The sequence below is a fragment of the Blennius ocellaris genome (genome assembly GCF_963422515.1).
Source record: "Blennius ocellaris genome assembly, chromosome: 15".
NCBI lineage: Eukaryota > Metazoa > Chordata > Actinopteri > Blenniiformes > Blenniidae > Blennius > Blennius ocellaris.
In genome coordinates, this window is record NC_137664.1 from 3,629,859 (window position 1) to 3,654,280 (window position 24,422).

Sequence of the window (24,422 nt, forward strand, 5' to 3'; positions counted from 1 at the left end):
CGGTACTCCTGTCTCTGCAGAAATCTCTAATGGCATCTTTCCTTTAGGAGCACTGAGATCGTTTAGGTTTCATTTACTCCCCACATGAGGTGAGTTTAGCCCTGCTGGGACGAAGGCAAAAAAGAAAGCATAAAAGATCCAGAGACATCTTGCCGGCTATCCCCTGTGAAGATATGAAGACTAATTGCAAATGGCATTCGTATGTTTTTATGCTCAACATTCAATGATCTGTGTTTTGTCCTCCTTCAAAAGCACGCTTATTTTAGATGGGCACAGCAGTCTGTATTCATTAGCTTCTGTATGTGCACAGCAGAGGTGGAATGTGTTTTTTTTTTTTTTTTAGCTATATGTGTCAATAAAGCAGAGCAAGAAATGCACAACACAAAGCGGGCAACAGTTCTTTTGCTTTATTCTTTAAAACGAAAACTAGCTTCAACACATTTCATGGGCAAAAGTGTGGAAATGGAGAAGGTGTTGGGGGAAGTGGATATGAGTTGGATGATGAGGGAAGTGGGGGCAGGTGTATGGGGTGTGGTAGGAAAGAAACGAGGCTCCTCTGAAGCTGCCTACGGTGAAAAACATCATATACAATGTAATCAATAGACTGGATGTTATTTTCAAACCAGCGTGCAGGCAAACAATGAACAAGAGTTTAATGTATAACCCAAGGACACTTGAACTGCCAGCTTTTGGGATTGGAAGTCACCCAAGTTACACTGAGTAGTACAGTTCAATTTTGATTATTTAATATAAATATATTTTCAGAAAAAAGTGCAAAAATGGTATACAATAGCAAATGAACTGACAATTTAAAAAAAGAGAACCAAAGATTTACCAGCCAAGGTACCACAGACACAATTACGATTCTCTTCATTAATACTCAACTTGGGAACCTTTTGGCAACAATGGCAGCCACAAAAAACTCTTTATAGCTCCTTAGGAGTTTCTTACATCTGTTTGCAGGCAGTTTCTGGCTCTGTTGCAATGCAAAGCAAGCTTCTAATTTCTAGGCATTTTTCCTGCAATAGCAGATTTCAGCTCCCTTCAGGACTCACTATTTCCAGCAGGTGTCTGTGTTGCTAAATGTGACTTTTTAGTCATTTTACTTCTGAAAACCCCCAAACCATCATTTCAGAACAGTTTTTCTGACATTAGATATCACAAATATCTTGGCAAGTCTCAGATTTAAGTATTCCTTTAATATGTTTTGGCTATCCAGTAACTGAGGCCGCCACGCAGCATGACAGAACCTCCAGGTTATTCTTCCTTATGCGCTTGATGTTGTCATTTGTAGGCACAGTGGTGCACTACATTCCCACAGAGTGGTGTCGACGGAGAAATACACACATGCTTGCACATACTGGTAAAGTAGAGACGTCAATTAAGTGTGGGAGTAGGTTGGAGTACACAGGGAGAACATGCACGGGAAAGCCACTTTTGCCAGGATTTCTACTTTTCCACTATGCACCTCGTACTATTTCCACTACCCAGAAAAGCTCAATGCGTTCAATACTTGTGTTAAAACAAGTTATATTTCCATTACTGCTCCCTTTTCAATATATTAGAAAAAAAAAAGCTCCCTCCTTTAAAGTTTGTCATTGGATATATAAAAATAAGAAAAAGGAGCTGCATACATTATGTGCTAAAAAAAAAAAAAAAGGGAAAGTGTGGCAGGAGGGGAGATAAATGAGGCACACCTGTGAAGCAGGGAGGAGGGGAAAGTCTGGAGATCAGCGACTGAGATGGACTTCCGCAAGGAGAAAACAGGTGAGTCATTTTTCTTTTACACGAGCCCTTCCTGCCTGTCATTCTCTCGCCACGCTCTTTTACCAGCACATCACACATGCTTTAAAGCTCTACCTCGAACCTGGGGGTGTCCAACCTCGGCCCTGCAGGTTTTATGACTCTCCCTGCTGCAACACACCCCTGCAATGAGGGACTCATTACTGGGTTTTCTTACAAGCTTGGTGGTACATCATTACATTTAGTTGTGTTAGAGAGCGGACACAATAAAAAAAACATGTGCAGGATAAGAGATTTCACTGAGCATGGTTGATGACCACCCCTCTAACTTTTACATTTGTCTGTGTCTGTGGACCTCCACATTATACAGAGATGTTAAATCCTGCCGGTCCCCGTGCATGCATATTCTCTGTGTGTCCAACTCTGCAGGGTTTGCTGATGATGATGATGATGCACTAACTAGAGTGCAGGTGTGTTTGTGCACAGAAACAGTGAAAAGAAGTAGGACAGTAGCCTTCGTGGAACATTCTCCAGCATGTCAACATGCCTACAATGAGACATTTCTACATACATCATGCCAGCATCAGTCTTAGGCTCTGAAGTGAGCTGAACTTGTTTTTGTTTTCTTTTTTTTTCACATTCATGAATACAATTCTGACTTTCTGTGACTATGACTACCATCAATGTGTTGATGGTTTTGGCTGGCGCTTAAATTGGGTTTGGTTTAGATAGTGGTTGATTGGGAGTCATAGAAGGAGGCTTATGAGTTACAACTTTGTTTTTCTGAATTGGTTAAGTTCTTTTTCGTTTGGATTCCGGATTTTTGCTATGATTTGATGACCTTTTAATATGATGAACATAAATCAACTCTTGGATTTATTTTAATCTATTCAGCCTCTAAACCATACAATTATTGAATCCTTCCATTCGACAATGGGTAGCTCGAGAGCACATCTATACACTTTGATAGCAATAAGCAAGAGGCACCTTGAGGTCTACTGGGCTTTCAATTTGTGTTGTTGATGATATGGACCAAATGTCAACCGTCTTCGTTGGCCTTTCTCTGGCCACTAAACAACGACAAGTTCAGGACCCCATTAGGTGGATTCTTAACATGTCATCGTTGGCTACGATGTCATATTGTCATTCACAAGGACTAATGTCAACCGTCTCTGGTTGGACGCCTGATTAAATCGACTGATCTTTCTCCACTGCAGCCAAGTCAATAATATTTATTGATACATGATGATGATATAGACTAGGCTAGCTGTCTTTGTAAAATAAAAGTATGAAAGTATGAGAGTGCAAAAGATTGATTCGATTGCTAATTTGTATTTTAGCACATAGTTTGTATTTACATAGTTCGCACCAGACATTGTTTTCCCAATTATTGGAAAACTTCTAAATCACCAAGTACTGCAGATTTTTAGGCCACGTTTACACCTACCCTTGCTTTTGCAAAAATAGATATTTTCCCCTCTACGTTCACAAAAATAAGTCATACTTAATTGCCACGCACCCACATATACAGCTGGTTCAGAGCTACTGTGAGCATGCCAAACCCGTAGGGGGCAGTGTAGCGAGACGCATGAAGCCATGATAGACAATCAGAATCCTGGAAAAAAACACTGTCACAAATTGTGACTTAAATCTTAGCCTACCTCCTTTAGATACAGAGACACAGGGTTTTCTATATCTCCTCTGTGGCCAGAGATTTCAAGAATCATCGTTTGTGGTGACTCAAAGCTGCGTTTATACGGAGAAATGGCACCGTTTAAAAAAAAAATGCCCAGGCACTTGTAAACTGTAACTTCAGACAAAAGGTAAATGTGGTGGGTTGTGGCATTTAAGATATAAAAAGACATGCAATGTCTAGTTACATTGCATGAATCTAGTTACTGACAATCATAAAAAAATCAATAGCATTTGTTTTAAAAAAGAAAAAAATGGAGCAAAAGGTCATTATAATTTGATGTTTTACCGATACTGATTGATAGAAACTAAATTAAAAAAAAGCCATATGTGAATGATCTAAAATGCCCTTGTACCCCAAACTGAGCACAAAGTTGTTATTTTTCAGACAGACTGATTAAATGACTAATAACCTCTAGTTTGAAAACAGCACTAAGAACTGAAGTATGGTGTCTGACCTGCACTGACTCACCCATGTCAAACTAACACAGCTGCACTCGTCTTCCCAGACGGAGACTAAACTCACGGCAAGTCCTGTGGACTATCGCCAGTCTTTGTACACCGCTGTTTATTCAACAATCGCAAGACTCTCGCCATCAGCAAACAAACCGCTGAGTGGATTTATCTTCTCATCATGCAACGTCTCGCAGTTTGTCTGGCAATCCATGCACTCTTACAGAAGAGTTCACGCGTGAACTCGATGTTCTGTCTGTGGCAGCGCCGTGCCCACTGTGGCAGACGTTTATCATTGTTTCACATCGGAGGCAGGATGTTGCTTTACTGCGACGCTGCTGAATGAGAACCAGCTGCAGGCGTCAATGTGCGCCGGTTAAAACATGTCTTTGTGGGAAAAACCTGACCCCAATTCCTCACCAGCAAATCATCCGGCATTTTCTTTCTTTCTTTTTTTAACCCCCGTCTTCCTCATTATGTTTTGTTTACTCCCCTTGAAGCGGCCTGAACCCCCCCCCCCCCTCCCCTCCCCGCTACCCTTGCACAGGCCCACTCTGACCTGGCTTCAGTGTGTGTCCCCTTACATCCTACTGCTGTGTTTATCATCCCTGCATTTGCCTGTATTCCCTTCAGAGGGAGCTTGTTTTGTTTGGAGAGCCAAAAGAAAACATTAATGTCGAAGGCGCCCCCCACCAGCAACCCAGATGGATCAGAGAGCTCTCATATGGGCTGAAAGGATGCCACACATGCAAAATGTAGGGATACTCGGTTACATAAAATCGTGGGCTGTGAAAAGTTAATCATCTTGCATTTGAGAATATGCAGCCCAGATGGAGACATCAGAGACACTAGGTTGTAGAAAAACACATTTAAAAAAAAAAAAAAAAAATTTCAAGGTAGTGCACCGGGAGCAAAGGTCAAATTGCTCTCAGGCTGGCAGGCGTGTGGGTGGTGGGATTGTCTGAGGAATAACAAACCCTCCAAACACAACATACCTCAGCAGCACCAATGCCGCCTTGTTCTAGAGAGAGAGAGAGAAAAAAAAAAGATGTTGCCTGAGAATATAAACAACAAAGCCCGCAAGAACACAGCCAGACATCTGGTTGCGATTGGAAATCAATAGTCTGCATTTGATGGAGCAACTTCCTGCTTTCTGAACAAGCGACGCGGCCGGACAGAGCGTTACGGACATTGTCAGCCTCTGTTATCATTTTGTCTCAATCTCGAGTTCCTTTTGAACCAAAACGCCTGGCAGTGACCCTGACAGTATCAGACTTGCAAAGAATATTCTAAGCGGTAAATAAATACTCGGCACCTAATATATACTTTTGCTTCTCGTCAAGTACAACAGAAACTATTTCATCTACTGAGCTGCAAACGATGCAAAACCCTTGACTTAATATTGAAACCTTTTGCATTTTTGTCTTATTTAAAACCTAAAAATCCTGCTTTACCTTCACAAGAAATGTGCTGTAGCACACCTTTTAATATTACATGGCTTGTTGGACAAACATGTGTTAAATGTCATTTAAACTGGATGTTTGTTGTTGATAATGTGCCCATATTGTCACAGAGCTCAAAGCAGCGTGAACAGCAGTTATACTCGAGTCCAAATCTTAAGTACTCATGACACTGTTGTTCATATTTGCACCAATATAAAGAAACTGTTAACAGCTTGTCGTCAATTCACTGTCAATAATGACTTTTCCAAAAGCGAGAGGATTGATTTTGTTTTCCTTGTGCCTCAATGGATTGCCTCCATGCAGCATCTAGAACGTGTCAATTCTTCCAAAATGGATTTCTTTTTTTTTTTTAGGAATTCTAAATTTACTTCACAGGTACATTTTAATTTGACAACTGATAAAAAGTTTTGCTTTCTGGAGCTGGTGACAGGTTTGTGGATTCACTGACTTCTTGTGGCAACCAAAAAATGTCAGCGTATAGTTAAACCACAGATAAATTGTTGTAGTTGTATATCATCACTCTCATACACCAATGGCCTCAGTCACTTATTCGTTTTTTCAAAAATTGGAAAAAGGAATTTAACTAAATTCAGATATTTCAAAATAAGTTTGAATTAACATTGAAACCTCAAGATGGAGAGTTTTTTTTGAATTGTGAATTTTTTTAAATCTAAATTTGATGAGAAATCCATTGTTGTTTTAAAATATTGCTTGTTACAAAAAACAATTCTCAAAGTGAGTGATTGTGGTTTCAAAGTAATCATCAAGAAGAGTACATTCATATTAAAAAGCTAAAATCAAGCACAAAATAATGATTACATAGCAGTTGATGAGTTTTAGGCCCCATTTACAGAAATGGTTTCAACTAAAGTCTAAATTTTTTGTAAATGCAACGACTTCGTCTCCGTGGATACTGGAAAAATACAACTTTTCTGAAAATGCAGTTAATGCACATGTGCACCACGGCTGTAGTAAATATGAATGGATGGATAATAGCAATGTTTTCCTCCAGAGTGTCATGACACCTAGTCCATAATCTCCTTGGACTTGATAGTTTTATAGTTGAGAGTTCCATGTAAAAGTAATCCAACTGCACCTTCTATCCATAGTACTCACCATTATTTATGTTTATAGTGTATTGTTCTCTACACCCGTGTGTGTAGTTTCATGACAAAAACATCCAACAGCACCAGCTCGTGGCTCATCAAGCCAACCATGTCTTCAGCGTTTTAAAATGTTGCTGTGCAAATGCAAAACCTTTCTCAAATGGAAACGCCAAAATGACGCGTATCCACTTAAAGCCTTGTCTAAACAGGGCCTCAGTCCTCCTGATGGCAAGATGCAGAACTGTCAGTAATGTATTTCACAGAGCTTTACATTACCTGTGTTGTGTAGAAACATTAGTTCACAAATATTCGAGCTCTCTGATGATTTCCATGTGCCTGTACTTTAGCTCAGCAGTTTGGCTGCTGCTTCTTTTTATATTTTTTCATTTATTTTGATAACATATGTTATGCAGAGTTGATATCTACCTAATGAAGTGTACTTGTGCTTTAGAGCACCGTTTTGGACTTGACCTTAAAGAGTGAATCAATTATTAGATTAAGCTGCACATTCTATCAAAAACAATGCATGAGTTACTTCACATAATAAGTAGCTGTGATCAAGTACCAACCTTTCGTGACATGCACAATACAGCTGATAGGTGTGCAGGCCCAACTTAAAAGTAGGTTAATCAACACGGGGAAATCCTGTGTCTGGAATCACTGTTTAAATACAGACTAAATTAAATGCTTTAAATCTAGTTTCCAGAAAGAAAACATGGTAATTAATGAGTTCAGCAGTAAAGGGGGATCCAGAGCAATATTCTTCTACTACGCCTGATGTTCCTATGTGTACACCTTTGTTCATAGGAGACCGCTGGTATAGACACAAGAGCAGAGCTCAGCAAGTAAATGGATGAGGGAAAAGGTAATTGCACAGAAAGATTTGTATTAATGCTTTGTAACATTAATCGCCGCTGTTCAATTCAGTTATGGTGACAAATGTGGTCTGTTATGTATTTCAGCAGTTCTGCACAGCATGGTAATGGGATAATGATGGTAATGGCTCAAGCTGGTCCCATATTTTAATTTTTTTTTCTGAAATGAGAAATGTCTAAAATTGCAAATGTGTTGTACACAAAAAATGCATCAAATACATTTCCTAAAAGGAGAAGCACATGGCCCAGGCTATCCTAAACTTGATCCTTCATGTAATACAAATACTAGGATAGGGGGGACAATATGCAATAAAACACAATAATGGGGAGTTATATATGTGCTTTGAACTGTGAGGACCAGGGGTCTGCAACCTGTAGAGCCACATGTGGCTCACTGGCCCTTCTGTAGTGGCTCGCGGGAGCTTTCTCAAAAGCATACATAAATAAAATTGTTATCCTTTTTTTTTTTTAAATGGAAATGAGAGTAAAGGACTCTTATTTATGAAAGGAATTGGAAAAAAGGCACAATTACAAAAAAAAACGAGACACCGAAATGAGAAAAACTCCTGAAACTACTTAAAAAAATACTAAAATTGTCAAAATAGTTCAGACTATTTGTCATTTAAAGTTCGTAAAGGAAGGTACAGATTTCGTACATATATTAAAAGTACATCTACCCTACTTTTTAAATTTGGTAAAGAAGCAACAATAATACGTCTGATTTATTATGACAAGGTTAATATTAAAACCATATATTAATCTTTATAAATTGTGTTAGGATCATTTTATAGATTGAACATGTTTATTTGGGGGGGAAAGTGACAAAAAAAGACTAAACTGTTGATACATCTCTACCACAGTCCAAAAACATGTTTAAGGTTAATTTGTGACATTAAATCGCTTGGTATTGTACCTGCTTTCGGCTAGGATCGGCTCCAGTTCCCCTTGACCCCCAAGTTAGATAACGCACACACACACACAGAAGATGAATGGATGGACTAAACCTAAATGTCAAGTATTTATCTTATCTTTTAATAGGCCACACTTTTCCTCATCCCCATTAGAAGATAGTTGTAACAGATGTTCATCCTCAGTTTTGATAGACGACAGAGATAATTCGGTCCAGACAAAACAAGTACTTTATTACCCAATTACTTTGCTGCATTTCGTGGTTGCAGCTGTATTAAAATAGGTGATAGGCCACATTTCAAATAAATTGTGCTTTCAGCGCATATCTGAGATAGTTCTCTCCCAAAGTTCTCCGAAAAACTTTCATCAAAGTAAAATGGAAATTAACATGATTTAAAGTGACAGCGCACTTGCTGACCAAGTCCCAGGCAATGCAAAAAGGACTCTAGCTGGGGGTTAATGAAATTTACCTCCCCTGAAAAAGTAAGTGTGCCTTTTGAATTCCAAATGCACTTTATGTAAATGCTTGGCTAACTTCGTCTGGTCCTGCTCTCCTTATTGTCAACTTATTCCTGTCAGATTCAGGGCTTTTTCTTCTTATTGCTTTGACTTTCTTTCCAAAAATATTAACATTCTTTTGTTGTTTTTAACATTTATAGTCAGTGTCACTGTTTCCTGGAGTAAAAATATCAAATGTAACCCGCTGCTGAAGGAGGAGTCCACCATATATAATATCTCAAAACGTGGATGGTCGAGAAGGTCACATTACAGCTGATGGCGTGTGAAATGCGAGTCTTCTGTGGTCCATTGTTAATTGTTATTGGCCGTGGAATTAATATTTCTGTGTGTCAATACTGGGAGGCACCGAAACAACAGTTACGACAAACTTTCTACTTTCTCAGGCTATGTTTTCAATGTTATTTGTGCTGGGTTTCAACAATGATGAAGCTCATCAAATACCAATGTTGGTACTGTTGATCAAAAAAGTAAAAATGCACAATATAGCAAGAGAGTGCGCAACTTTTCTGACAGATCATTCATGGCAACACATAGCGTTCGTGTATTGTTTGCATAGTTTGGGAGTCTAAGTTGGGCTTTCGTCCAATTCACTGTTGGCTTAAGCATTTGCATATCCAGAAGCTGTTCTGTCAGAATCGCACTAAACTCCACATTGAAGAAGCAGCTCTTATGGTAATATCAGGATATAGTCTCTGTCATGCAACAGAAGCCTTAAATAAGCATTGGCATACTTTTAGAAGACCTGCGCTCCAGATCTAGGTAGTTTATCTCACCTGTTAAATGGCTGTTTGTTATTATAATTAGTTCATGAATGTCTTTCAAGCTGTGGTAACGATCAGAAGGTATAGCCTATCTTACTATAAATACCTGATCTACAGACGACTGCACGTCTCACAGCAACGTCACAGTGATGTAATAGTTACTTTCCCAAGCAAATAGTCGCAGTGACTACTCTATGAAAGTGAAAACTACATTGTAATTTTCAGCACTGGTCATTGCTGAATAACGACTGTGAGTTCAGTTAGTATTTCCTCCTGTAAGCACCTTCCAGACATGGTCTTCTGAGTATGTGCTCACAAATTTTCAGTCTGAGGTCTATCTGTTGCCAAAGTGTTTTTCATGAAGACAGCTCAAAGTCCAGGCTGCCCAAATACAAGTCATGTGCTGCTCAGCACATCTGTTTTGTGTTATGAACTCCTTACAAACAAACCGAGATGTTAGTTGCAAGGCAGAGAAAAGTGGAAGAACGGAAGACTCGCGAATATGACAATGGATTGGTTCGACAGTCTCCTGTCAAATTCTTGATGATACTCGCATTGTGCTCATGAACACAACGAATGTTGTCGACCTTTAATGCACCAAACCTGCATCACCTGAGGCCAGAACTGAACTCACAAGCACACTCATACTTGACCTAGATTACACAGTTTGTCCAGAGTAAACTGCAAGTTGAGGAAAAGTCGAGACCTGATCAATAAAAAGGGGGGTGCTGCTGTGCTCTTACCAAGGTGGAGGGTGAGGTTGACAGAATTGGGGTGCTGGATGCCGTAGAACATGGACTGACTCTGCCACCACGTGGGCTCGTCGTTCCTGTTGAAGTCCGTCAGGAAGTTGACGTTGTGGCTCAGTCCTGGATGTGATGTGTCGCAGCTGCGGCAGGAGTGCGTCGAGCCGGTCTGCATGCAGTAGTCCTCAGGCGGGGAGCCGCACACGTTGGATGCCACGACCGTGCGATTGAAGGCGACGTTTTCGAATTTGGGCATGCAGCGGTTTGGCCTTCCCTCGTCGTCCTGGCAGGAGTCCATAGCGGCCCGAATGCCGAGGTGAAAGTGCAGTGAGAGGAAAAGTGGCAGCAGAAGAGATGCATCCATGTTTACGAGCAGTCGGGACGTTTGACACAGAGATGCTGATGCCCTAAAACCTTGATTTTAAAAGAAATAATCCAACATCAGGAAGTTGGTCCTGTCCAGAAATCCTCTTTGTCTCGCGTGTGTGTGTGTGTGTTGTGCCTCTGCTGGGTCTCAAACATATGTTCTCTCTTTGTGGACTGGAATGAAGTTTATGCAGGAACTCCTCACTTCAGGAGCCACATGGGCCAGAGGAGGGACAGGGGTGGGGGCTGGAAGATCAAACCATCCTTTAAACTTCTCCATCTGCTGGTCAGCATAGACATTACACCACCTCCAAACGTTGAAGGAACCGAGATTTTTTTTATTTATTTATTTTTTTTAAGTCATCTGACTGGGAAATATTAATAAATCCTATAACTTAGCTGTTTAAATATTGCATCGCGGTAGTTGGTACACCTCCGGGTATTGAGGCGGTGAGTAGCGAAGCACCTGCATTCACTACTTACGGATCACATAATATCATCGATATGGTGAAAAATGGAGTTGGCAGCCAGCCCACAGCAGGATATTCTGGTAAGTGCTGACTGTGGAGATTCGCAGTGGAAGGCTTGATGTACTAAAGCTGTCTGGAATATTTCAGCAGGTACAGGTCATCTCCAAAAAGAGATGTCCCTCCAGAGTTGGTGTGACCTGCACAGATGACTTATTAATAGAAAATAGAAGAGGGAGCTTGCTTTCTAAGTTGTTTTTTTTTCTTTTGGGGGGGTAATCAAGGTGAGATAGTGTCAATGTGCATATTAAAGTCTGCTAGTCTATTACAGGTATATTGGCTGCAGGTTAATTTCAAGATTAATGCAATAAACAGGAGTTTGGTGAACTTGTCATGGATGTGCACACCACTGAAGATCAATAGCTTTGATTGACACCCATGCTCAAGATTGCAGTTCTCTAGCTTTCTTGCCACATAACTAATTTTACATTAGTGATCACTTGCTAAAGTGTTTCTGCCAAATTTTAAGTAATTTGTTCATTGATTAAGCATCATATAATAACCCACTCATGAGAGCCCTGTAGTAAAAGCTCTGGAGAGGGTCAAATAAGGCTCACGTGGTACAAATAGAAAAGTCTAAAACTTAAAAAAAGAGACTATATATACAATTTTTCTATTTCAATTTACTGCTAATCCTAATTGCCATCGAGATTAATTCATAAAAACATGCACACTGAAGGCTCCAGAATCCATGCAGCCTGAAAATCAACAAGCTTTTGCTATGACATAAGCTAAAAATGTATCACTGAGGCAAACATAATTTAAAATATTTATTTTTCAATACATGTGAATATTTAAAATGAACTAAAATTCAGAAAACTTTTTTATTTCACTTCAATGTTTCTAATCCGAGCCTGAACTAAATTGAGCTGGACACTTCTTTTCATTGGACACCCACTGTTAGATGCTGCACATCAGAGAGCACGTATGGTTTAAACTTGCTGCATAGTGTCACAAATTACAAGGTGTATTAATAGTTAAACTTGATAATATATTGGCAACCTGTGCAGGTGGATCCTGCCCTCATCACAGTGAGCTGGGATAGACTCCTAAGATGGATAAATACTTAAATCCACCCGTTGAGGAGTAAATAAGTCATTCATAGAAATGCCACAAGAAAGACTTTTATAAAATGCTACTCGGCAGTCTGCTTTCTTTTGTTGTTTTTTTTGGTTAAGATAAGAAATTACGTCGAACAAGTCTGGATTGACATTTTCTCCCTTTTGCAGCGACGCTCACGCTCGTTGTTGTAAATTCACAGACTGTTGTGGAGGAGAAGGCTCATAAAGTTTAAATGAGAGGAACCGGGGAGGTGGGCATTATACAACTGGATACTCTGGAGGTGAGCAGCAGTGACTTGAACTCTGAGATAAAGGGAGTTGAGGGACCATAATGAAAAGTAGTAATGCCATGAGCTGTCTGAGCTGTGGACCACCAGTTGCGCTCCCGTGTTTCGGACCATTTGCCAGAGTTTTACTGGAAACACTCGGCCTGTGTTTTAAACATAAAAAAATAAAAGAAGAAGCCACAATAAGCAAGGAACAGTTTTTGAATCCAGCGATGGCTTATTCAAGGAGTTGTGCAGCATGCCCAGTTAAACAGGGGCAAGTTGGCGTTTTCTCCGGTGAGAGTCACAAACATAGAGATGTGAGATCAGTGTCAAGTCTGTGAATGCAAAGCTGAACCTGAGAGGCATTTTAAAGTGTAAAAGCAGACAGTGTGTGTCTTTTTTTTTTTGCAAGATGATGCAGTCCAGTGGACGTCGGGAAACCTCTACAAATATGTTATTGCACTTTAGATGTGAACTGCATTCCAATCCCTGCTCGTGTTCTCTCCACACTTATTCATGAGTTGCTTGATATGCTGCTGATCACCCCAATCATTTCTGCACATCCTATCCAATACAAACAAGTTCACAAAAGGGTTGAAGAGGGCTTAAATATCCATAAAAACAGTGGTATCACATCAGATATACAAAGTAATTTTTGATTTCTTAAAAAAAAACCCAAAGAAACTGGTGTGTTTTCCAACCTAATTTGATTTGCATTTTACATACATTCCCAATTTAATTTCAACTCGGGTTATATGTGAGGTCAATTTTACATCATTGACCAGAACAGTTGTCCCATGAATTTTAATAATTTAAAAAAATATGTTTTAGTTAGTTATTGACATTCAAGTACTTATTTAAGGGGGTGTGATTATTTAAATGTTTTACTTAAATTTTTAGCATGTTTAGTTCTCCATACAACAATCATGTTGTATGGAGAACATACAACATACAACTCCTTCAATCTGCGTTATCGTAGATTGAAGGAGTTATCGTATAGAATTGGAAATATTTGTTGAAAGTACGGTTGGTTGCAAGCAATAATGGAAAAACGTTAAATTGTTATTAAGAGGATCAGTGCCTCTTGGAAGCTATCACTGAATGCAGTGGAATGTTTTTGCAATTCTATTCTGTGAGTGATTAAATTCCGAAAAAACGAAAGCTGGTGAACATTTAAAGGTGCCGCAATTACAGATGAAAATATGAAATATCTTGTAAAGTGTTTGACAAAGGGACTGTTTGAATCCGAAAACAGGAAATGGAAACAGAGATAACAACGAGGCAGCTGTCATTAGAGAGACCACCGCGAGACGCAGAGAAGAAGCAGGTAGTGTGCACCGACGCGTTTGAGTTCGGCGCATTTATGATCCCGGTGGGATTTATAGCAAAGTCTTCCTCATATCTTCTTGTGATTGCCTTGATTTATTGGGGCTCTGTCAGTATGCAGGCAGAAACACTGTAAAAGGGGCCGCGTCAATTTGCAGTGAAATCCTCGACTGGATTTGGCTGAGAGAAGAAACGGTTTGGCTGCGTGTGGATCAGCCGTTACGACGAGGAAACTAATGCCTTTGCATCAAGCAGATTCATTATTGCACCACCTGTATGCGGCGTTTCGCGTGTGGGGAAAGCAACTGTTGCAGTAGAAGAGCGCATTGTGTTTGAACAACATGCAAATAGGGGATTGTATTTCGATGTGAAAGTGGTGATGATGGTGTGATTGCCAGGAAGTAATTAGAGATGTTTTGCTTCAGAACAGCTGTAGATCTCATCAGCTGTAAATTAATTCCCAGAGAACAAAGTCTTTGACTTCACCTGCAGCACCTTTTAGGTATGCTGAAGAAGAAGAAAGAAAAAAAAAATCAGTTGATAGAGGGTGACTTATTATTGACTCCAAAATTTGTGGTCAGTATTTGAGTTGTCTGAATAAACCCAGCGTGTGTCTCGCTGGAACAAGTTGAAAAGTCTGCAGAGCACCCAAGGGTATATTATTGCCTTGGACCGCCGACTGTTTTGGTAACCATTCAGACAAGTCAACCTCATGCTTCCCTGTGATTCAGCGGAGGAAGATAAACCGCACACTCTGAGAATGAAACTCGGCCTGTCAGAATAACTCTCCCGACTTCATTCAAGCCACATCTGTTTGTAGGCTGCACGTCAAACACGGGGATAAAGAATGCAGACGTGCGCGTTGTGTATACGCGTTGTTTTACTGTTTTGGAATCGCTGTGACAGTCTGTATCACCGAGGAGCTTGTGGTTGTGCTTTGGAAAAATCCCTTTTCTGTCACTTATTTTTAGGAATAGAAAAACAGACGCCACAATGTCATGATGTAAACTGATACGTGTATTTTTTTTTTTTTGGGGGGGGGAGGGGAGCATTTCAGGAAACAATTTGAATTTATTGCAAACTGGCTTATCTAGATAAAATTTGGCTATGATCTTTATTTACCAGAGAACGAGGAGGTCCATTTCAATTAGGGATGCATAAATACCGATACTGCACAGAGTACTCTACTTGTAACAGATTCCGGAAACCACCCGGTGGGTTTTACAGGTTTTTTTTGGACATTCAGTGTCAGAATAACGTGTGGATTTAATGCCAGGTATAGTTTTCACAACACGAGGAATTTGTTCCGGTGGGGTTGGTGCAAAACAGTAAAATAGTACAAACAGGAAATAAAAACTGTAGGGAAAAAGTAGTGACATATAATATAAAGTCACTTTAGATCATCATAGATTGTCTATGGTGGTGGTGATGGATTCATTATTAATCAAAATGACAAAAAATTAGGCAGACTGTAAAACAATGTTCTACCAAAATATCAAGTGAATGATAATTTAATCACCCGAGACATTTGGACCAGCAATGTCGAGCCCAATGTCGCTCATTTGTTTAACTGTGGATCCAGTAGTACCAAGCCATGCTACATGCTAAGTAGCTTCAGGGTAAAACAAACGTATGTGTAATATCCCGTATTTAGCTGAAAAGTGACACACTTTGTCCTGTATTACCGTGAGAATCAAAAATATTCTGTAAAATGTCAGTGGAATTTATGACAAACGGGGTGCTTTATATCAAAACTTACGCAAACTTATTCCGCTGCCTCTCCTGCCCTGTGACCAATGAGCTGATGGCATACTTGCACACGAGTAGGACAATACAGAATCCTGCTTATTTCATTGGCTGGTACAGTTGCTTACGGACAAGATGCCTGAAGACAAGAGATGAGCATACAAAGCAGCATGGTGACTTGGGATTGTACACCTTCAATCAGCAATGCTCCTCCGAAAAAACATAAGAAAGGCTGCATGTGGAGTCAACATCTGGGAGGAATTTCACCATGACAGGCACGGTGAATGCAATTGGGTTGGCCAGCCCTGTCAGTGAGGAGAGTTGGCAACCCTATTCAGGGCTCACACACCAGCAATGCTACATGCTACACATGGTTAAAGTATGTTTTTGTGAATTGTTTGCATATAGAGTATAACTTAGACTTACAGTAACGGCAGGTACTTGGTATCAGCAAATAGCGAAAGTTTAATACTCACACTTTTATCCTTTATTCCTAATTTGAATGGAAGCAGAAGCCAGTTCTGATGCCTCTATCGTGATTTTCTTTCGGTTAAAAATGAATTTGAACATACTATTCATTTCATTTGAATGGGATTATTGCCAGTCCGTTCAAATTATTGAAGGATCTCTACCCATCTGCTCTCTGTGCTTTGACCCTGTCCTTCTTTCCTTTCTACCCCATGTTTTTATCCTTTGGTTCCATGCAATGCTTCAAACTCCACTTTGCCCTCCCACACTCTCCACTCCAATCCCCCTGCACCGTACCTCTGATTCTCATCTCGAACTCTCTCAATGCCGCAGATCCTTTCGCCTGCACCTGCCACCCACCCCCTTTTCATGCCGCAGATTGGTGCAGCTGGCTGTCACGATGTGAGGCTTGTTGCGCCGACAGTAGCAGGTATGGCCTCCTTTTTATGATGACACAATGTCGTAGCGATGAGTTACGCTTTCAAACAGTGATTTGATGTCACAGCTGTCAGCGCTTCACTTAGCAATGCAGGAGGCGGCTGCCATATCCCTGCGGGGAATACGTTATCTGACAAACTAATGAGCGCCGCACAACCGCCACATCATCACAAAAAAAAAAAAAAAAAAAAAATCCTAGCATCACAAGCCTTTTTATGAAAGTCTTTTCCAGCCCGACAAAACTGTAATACGTTAATGTATAGCAATTTTTTATTTATACTGTGTGACATTTTGGTCACACCACACAACTCTGAAATCTTCATGTGCGTCTCACAAACACAGGTATGTCTCAGAATCCCAGAATATTTGTTTCTATTGAATAAAATGCTGTGGCCTTTTATGTAAATACAGTAAAGAGTAGGTGTTTTATGATGTAGAAAAACAGATGCTTTACAGCACCCTTTGCGAGTGATTACCGTACCCATCGCCACAAACAATACTTTGCACTGAGAAGCTTATTACTTTGGAAATGTGTACTATCTCATTAGCTGATGGGTTTGTCTGTAAGTGCAACAGCATATTAGTTCCTGCAGATGAAAGCAACAGGGTCACTGAAACATCAACATTTATATTAAGAGCAATCGGTTGCCAACAAATTAACTGGTGTGTTTTTTTTTTTTGTGCTTGTCTTCAGTGTTAATGATAATTAAAAAAAAAAAAATTATATGCAGAACGTCAAACTTTTCCTACTACAATAGCAATAAGCAAGATAAGAAGACAAACTATGCAAGCAATAAACAATAACTTCAGTAATCATCGTATAATTAAAAACCGAAGGAGGATCACAGAGTAAAAATAAGTTAAATAAGATGCTATAAAAACAAGTCAAGCATTCAGCCGTTTACTTAGTACTTACTGTCTGTTCTTAGTATTTGCTGTCTGTTTAGAATGACCAAGCACTCTGGATACCGACTAAAAGAAATCTTCGCAATAACAATAATGTGTCAAAAGCCTGTTGAACTGTGGACTTTACGCACACAAAAAGTCTCTCAGACGACTTTGCAACCTTTTCCAGCAAGAAGAGCAATTCTTGAGGCAAGTTTTCGGAACAGTATTTGCCCCTTCTTGTGAAGATAAAAACCTAAAAGGCTTCAGTTGTTTGTACAAATTCAAAGTTGGCTGCAGTCTTGCTTAAGTGATGTGACTCCTTGTTTGCTCACTCATGAGTCCAGTTACCTTCTTTTGCAGCTCTTAACCTCAGGGTGGGTGGCTTGGTGGTGACCTACTCTCCTCACAATGCAAAGGTTAAATTCTCAGATGTGGAACAATGGGACATTTATGTTTGTTGTCTACATGTTCTTCCTGGGGATCAGTTGATTCTTCTAAGTCCTGTCAAAATGCATCACTTCTGTTTCAGAAAAGACTTCCGTCAGCACGGCAACATTTTCAAACAGAAACTCTGAAAATTATGCAGTTCTTATGTTTGGCCACTAGTGGGTGCTGCTGTTTGTTTGTTTTTGTTTTTTTTAATAATTAAGCCAAACACACGTGCACGCAGGCGTTTTCAAAAAGCTGTGCTTTCAGTGGCTCCAATCACTGTTGGCATGAACGCAATAAAAGTTTCCTATATTCACTTAAACAGTGTCGCGTAAACGGGGCCTTGAAATACTCCACCTCCCTGTACGTATCCCAAGAGTAGAGGTGTTTTTTTTTTTTTTTTTTGATGGAATGCAGGCATCAACGTAAGCCGGGGTGATTATCTGTCCCTGTGTGTTAGTCCTGTGATGGAGTGAAGACGGGAGAAAAGGCAGGTGTGGAAGATGGATAGATAGCCAGAAGGTTCATTTACTTTTTCCATCAGCACTCTCAATGTCTTATGGCTGTGTTCAATAAAGACATGACAGATTGTATCTATTATTTACGTAGCGTTGGGGCTAGGTTAAGAAGGTTCTGTTCATTTACACTCTCGACGATGACTGTTTCATGAAGAAAATTAGAACATTGCATAGGATTTATATGCTTTTTGTCTTTTTTTTTTTAGAAGTAAAAGCAATGTAGTAATCAATAATCACAAACTAATGATACTGTTTGGCTGGGGAAATATAAGTGCTGCTGCCAGCCTCGGCTGAGTTGTTGTCGTCTGTCATGTTCCGTCTTGAGCAAATATTAAAATATATGTACCTCGTTTGGATTTCATTTCATACATTAAAAAAATGGCAAAAACATTTCTTTTCATGAGGGTGCTCGATGGGGTAAAACACAGAAATGCTTTCAAGCTGTCACATCAAGAAGTCCTTTCTTTTTCCCTTTAAAAAAAAAAAAAAAAATGCAAAATGGGGCCGAGCACACATGTGAGGGCAAAGCCAGGAAAGGCTGAAAATAAACCTCATTGCTATTTAAAGAAATGCAGTTGCATCTTCTTGAATTTGATTTTATTGTATTGTTCTTATTGACTGTTTTGTTTTGTTATGCTCTGTATGTGTTACATTTTTTTAATTTTATTTCATAATACAACACCACAAAGTGATCTTAAAAAAAAAAAAATGTCAACATAAAGTACATTTTAATGAAGCCTTCTTTTGCATAATACAGTGAAATGTCTAATAAGCTCACCTTGACTGTATGGCTTTGAGACGAGTTTGATAGCAACAAGGTTGGGCATTACAACCTGGATTGGAAACTCTTCCAGGCTGGTTTTGGCCTCGGGGCCTTATGTTTAAAATAAACAAAACAAACAAACTGTGTACTACAAACCAGCAACCAAGCCAAACCAAGCCAAACATGGTCACAATCACAGAAATCACTGTTTTCCCAGATCTGCTCTACATTCTCGAAAGTGTATCTTTATGGCTTCTTTTTCATGTGCAAATGTGGTTTTAATGCAAAATGACAGGTCCCCATGTGATCTCCAGCACTCCCACTACCTGGGAAAAAAAAAAGTAATCCCAATTAGTAAAACCAGTTAAACATGAGTCGTATTTAAACTTGTTAAATGGGCTTTAATGGAAGACATTTCTAGTATGTAAGAACTGAAAGAAAACCTGGATTCTCTTGTTACTTTAACATCAACTCAAAGTTAGGTGAGTGTGAACATCAATTTGTCGGAATCGTACGAAAAGCGGCTTCTGTAACCGAAATACATTAATGATGATCCATTTCCTGTGTTGTGTTTTGCATGCTAACCTGCTACGGCTAACAGACATGTTTGAGTTGTATTGCATCAATCCTTCTAGTTTTATAAATGCCTCCTGTACGATTTCTTCCATTTTTAGGGGGGAAAAAATGACCTATTGGTGTGATGAGGAGGAGGGAAAAAAATTAGCAGAAGTGGCAGATAAGGTTAGTAATGAATGTCAGGGACAGTGAGGCGAGCTTGTTGCTAAAAACCATGAACTGAGAATATCACCTAACGTATGCTGGAACTACATATTTGGCATTTTCTTTCCAATATTCATGTTATTTAGACTCAAACTGCACTTTATGTGCAGTGTTTATGTGTTTAATGAGCTCTGAAACTCCAATGATGTGTACAGAATTGGAAGTTTCTTTTGAAAAAGCAGCAAAACCCTTCTATGTACTGTCTGAATTAGACTCCTCTTTCTATTTATCTGAAACTTTTAGTGACAATACAAGTGTTATATTTTCATTGTCAATCGGAAGTAATATTCTCACGTCATTTTTTTTTTTTCTTTTCTTTTCTGTGTTACACTGCAATGCAGCTCTGAAGCCTGACGTATCATTGCAGCAGTGGGAACAATGAAACCAATAAAGACATTGATTCAGAAAACTGTTCTTTAAAACTAGTTTCCGAGTTTCATAGGATCTGCAAGCACAGTGATATGACACTCTTGCACAGGGGTGCAGTTTAAAAGAGAGGGCTTTTTAATGATTTAAGGGACAGATACAGGCCAGGAGGCCCTGTAACAGACCCACGATTGTTGATATTTATTGTATCTTATGTTAAGCTCTTGTCAGAGGCCAAGAAATTGTGACTTTGGCCCTGCTCCAGCATCCTTTGCAGTTACTCTGTTTTTCTACTGAAAATACTTTTTTTTTTTTTTTTTTAGAGTGACTGACGGGGAAGACCACATTCCCTTATCTCTCTGTCCACCCAGCATCTTAAAACCAACAGCTTTTCATTCATAACATCCATCGGTTCAGTAATTAGTTGACTGTTGATTAAAAAGGGCTTCAGAGTGAAAGGAGAGATCTGGCAATTACCCAGCATATTAATCCCCTTCAATGGCTCCATTAGAATGCAACACGCACTCTGGCTTCAAGTTTTACATTTAAATTTGACTCTGAATTTTTTTTTTTTTTTTTTTACACAGCAATTTGCACTTATAATTTGCTCCTCCCATAATTGGACATCGCTGCTCCGTGCTTCAGTTGCTTTGTAAGTGGAACCAATGTTCTGCCTTCCCATTTATGTGGCTGACAAAAGGGGCCCGAAAGGCTTGGAAACGAAAGGGGGGGACAGGCAAACAACTTATATCATTTATTTTATTTATTTATTTCCCAATATCCACTGCTGCTGTCCCTGTCCTTGTCCTTGAAGTGTGATGATAACAATGGGTGGGAGTGGTTGTCCAGTGGTTGGGTGGAAAATTGTTTTCTACATGCAAACCACAAAATGCTTCATCCTCTGACAGACATTTAACATTTTCTTTACTATATTATTATGTGTTATATATGTGTGTGTGTATACCATTATGTATTTCTAGATAGGTGTGCATATTATGTAGGTTTTTTCTTTTGTACTTATGTATTTTCATAAAATATAGATTTCTTTATTTAGATTATATACATATATGTGCTCTATTTAGTAGAATGTTTGTACAGCTGTTAGTGTGGAAGGTGTTTTTCGCCTTGAGATGACGTTCCGAAGAAAACACAACAAGAAGAGAAAACTGTGAATTATCATGTGTTGTTCTCGTGCATCAGACAAATTAGCCAACTTGCTAAAAAGAAGTGTGATGACACTGAAGGCTGCACAACTGTTTTATTGATCGAAGGCATAAATTAAGAAAATCAAAACTAAGGTCTTACCACTTTTGTCACAAGTACAGCTTATTCATTTCGAGATGACGACTGTTAAGCTTTCAAATGTGCTTTTGATACAACATTGTATTTGGTGAGGAGAAATGAGCGGGTTCTACTTCCTTATGGCGCAACGATCTGCCTGGAGTGTCAAATCACAGTCCTCGATTGAGATAAAGTCAGGTGGTACCTCCAATATTGATTCCTGACGCACCGGGTAATGCGAGACTGAATAGTGAGACGTCCGATCCGGTTGTCGTGGAGTCATATTATTGGAGCTTCTTCAAGAAAATAAAAGCAATATGTACTGGGATTTCCCAGGAGGCAGAGCGAAAACACATGAAACTGATTATCGTCCAGTCCCGCACCTCTAACTAATGGAGCGTGTCAGTGGTGACAGATAAACATGATTCATTCATGCTTAAAAGCTACACCGAGAGCTGTTTTTGAGGCATTCCATAAATCACGCATTGTACAATTTGGCCTTTTCTTTTATCTTGCAGATTTACCTTTTGTCTGTTTTTCCTGCCTTCTTTCTCATCATTCAAATGGAAATGTCTTTTATTTGAGCTTCTTGTTTCCCCACAAATGCATGCATTATTTACGCCTACACTTGCACTCACACATGGAGACCGCGGCTATTAATTTAATGGCCGTTCCACCGTAGATGAATGGAATCCGAGAACGTCGGCGCTTATGCTCAATCTCTGCAAATTTGACCCCGGTGGTACATGACTGCAGTTCGCCCACACATGCGTCCACGTATAAACACACACCGTTGCACACATTACCGCCGTTTTGTTGTTGTTGTTGTTGTTTTTTAGCCCCTCTTCTTCCTTCTCTCACTGTATACCCGGACTATGCATTCGTATACAGCAGCATGCATGCACACGCCAACATGCATGTGCATGCAACACATGTACGCACACGATGCCGCCCCTGAAGGGCGGCTGCTCCTGCTTAATGGAGTTGGAGATGCATCCATTGCTCGTTTAAAAGTCAGCGAAGAGAGGACACAGGATGCTGAAAGGCTAGAGGGCTAACTGAGGGAACTGCAACACAAGGGGACGGGACATATGGATGGAGTAGACGAGGTGTTGGGAGTGTGAGTGCAAATGACAACATTAATCCCAGATCAGGGCTATCACTGAAGGGAGGAGGGTGGGGGGAGCAGGGCGGGGGGGGTTGTTGTATGAGTAAACAAGGCCATCACAGTGCCCTGAATAATGTGGAGTTCTCACTGGGGCTTTTCCAGGCCAAAGCTGTTTTTCAGAATTTTATTTGCCTTCTCTGGTGTTATTATGACATAAAAGCAACCTTACGAAGTGAGATGGGGTGGGGGGGTTGCTGGGTGGTGGCTATATCTGGATGGCCAACCCTCCTGTTAGTGAGCTGTTTTTTTTTGTTTTTTTTTCTGCTTGAACAAGTAAAAGGACTAGTTTTCTGTCTTGGTAGCACAGCTTAATGATCGTCTCACAGAGAGAAGTGCGAGATTACCACTTCATAGCATTAGTTTTAATGTCCAGGCCATTGTTATTCCTTTTCATGTGCTGATATGCATCGTTCGATTCCTATAGGCCGAAGTTCATAATGGCATTACAGTGGCGTTCATTTGTCAGCTAATGGTTTCCCTTATTGACCTCTCCTCGGCTTATCTCAGTGTGGTGGCTGTGATCACTCCCGGGGGCAGAAGAGCCAGGGTGTCCCGCTCTCTAATTTCCTTCTCTCCCTCTGATAACTGCGCTGTTTTTCCGTATCCCATCCCTCTGAATTTCTCCACCTACACACTTGACCTGACGAGACGGGGGTCTCCCTCCTTCCGTCTCCAGCGCTCCTTGGCCCTGGGTTGAGGGTGTGTGCAGCCATGCATGCGGCACGTCTGTGTCGACATGTGTTTTGTTACAGATACGTGCATTTTCCAAGTGCTCAGAGCGCGGTGAACAGCACCAAGGTGATAATGCATGCAGATGTTCCTGCGTGCTGCTGTAATTACACTACACGTCTGCTCTTTCTTCTTGCCATTGAAGTAGTGTGTGTGTGTGTGTGTGTGTGTGTGTGTGTGTGTGTGTGTGTGTGTGTGTGTGTGTGTGTGTGTGTGTGTGTGTGTGTGTGTGTGTGTGTGTGTGTGTGTGTGTGTGTGTGTGTGTGTGTGTGTGTGTGTGTGTGTGTGTGTGTGTGATGTACTCTGTTAGTTGTTCGTGATCCTGCTTTACATCAAACTAGAAAAAAAAAAATTCTCTCTGTGACCACTCTATGCCTTCCAGCTCCCAACATTTATTCTAATGTGCTTGACTATTATCCCACTTTCATATCGCACAGAATAGCAGACACATTATACATCGAGTCTGACCCTGGAAATATTTTAGCATAGTTCTTGTTTCGGTTCTTTGATTCCATTTTGAGTCACCTCCTTTTAATATAGATGACTTTACCCTGCAGTCGGTCTTTGGAAGCTTTCATTATGAAAAAAGGAGGAAAAACATGTAGTTTTTGTCCATATTTAACTTGAAGCCATGTACAGTATGCATACTGTCTTTTATAATTTTCCAGTTTTGTATGATTATTCTAACTCATATTTACGCAAGACCTCCGATCACATCATTAAAAGTATAGAAGTGTTTTTGTAGAGCCTGTGTAGAAAGAGCTGAGCTGATCGGTTTCTTACAAAACTGCTGAAATTACTGCCAAATTTTGCAGCAATTCAAACATAATCAGTTACTTGGGAAAGTAACTGGCAATGTTATATTTCTTCGGTTCATCCTGTGTTAATAATGAGCAGACGGTTGTGTGATTGTGTTGCATGAGCATTCATTTATCAAGTGGACTTAAATATTGGTTATCTGGAGGAGGATGGTCTGGAACAGGGGTGTCAAACATAAGGCCACTTGGCCAAACCTCTAGCCAGCCACCTCAT

At 40.1% G+C, this 24,422-nt stretch overlaps 1 protein-coding gene across 1 annotated transcript in view; it reads right to left on the reverse strand.

Annotated features, from left to right (window-relative positions):
* lamc3 (laminin, gamma 3) overlaps nt 1-10,587 on the reverse strand; it is a 129,486-nt gene extending 118,899 nt beyond the window's left edge. The window contains exon 1 of the mRNA XM_080510274.1: nt 10,265-10,587. Within this exon, the coding sequence (XP_080366400.1) occupies nt 10,265-10,565 (301 nt within the window). The 5' untranslated portion in view covers nt 10,566-10,587. The remainder of the gene's footprint in view (nt 1-10,264) is intronic.
* Nucleotides 10,588-24,422: the final 13,835 nt, after the last annotated feature.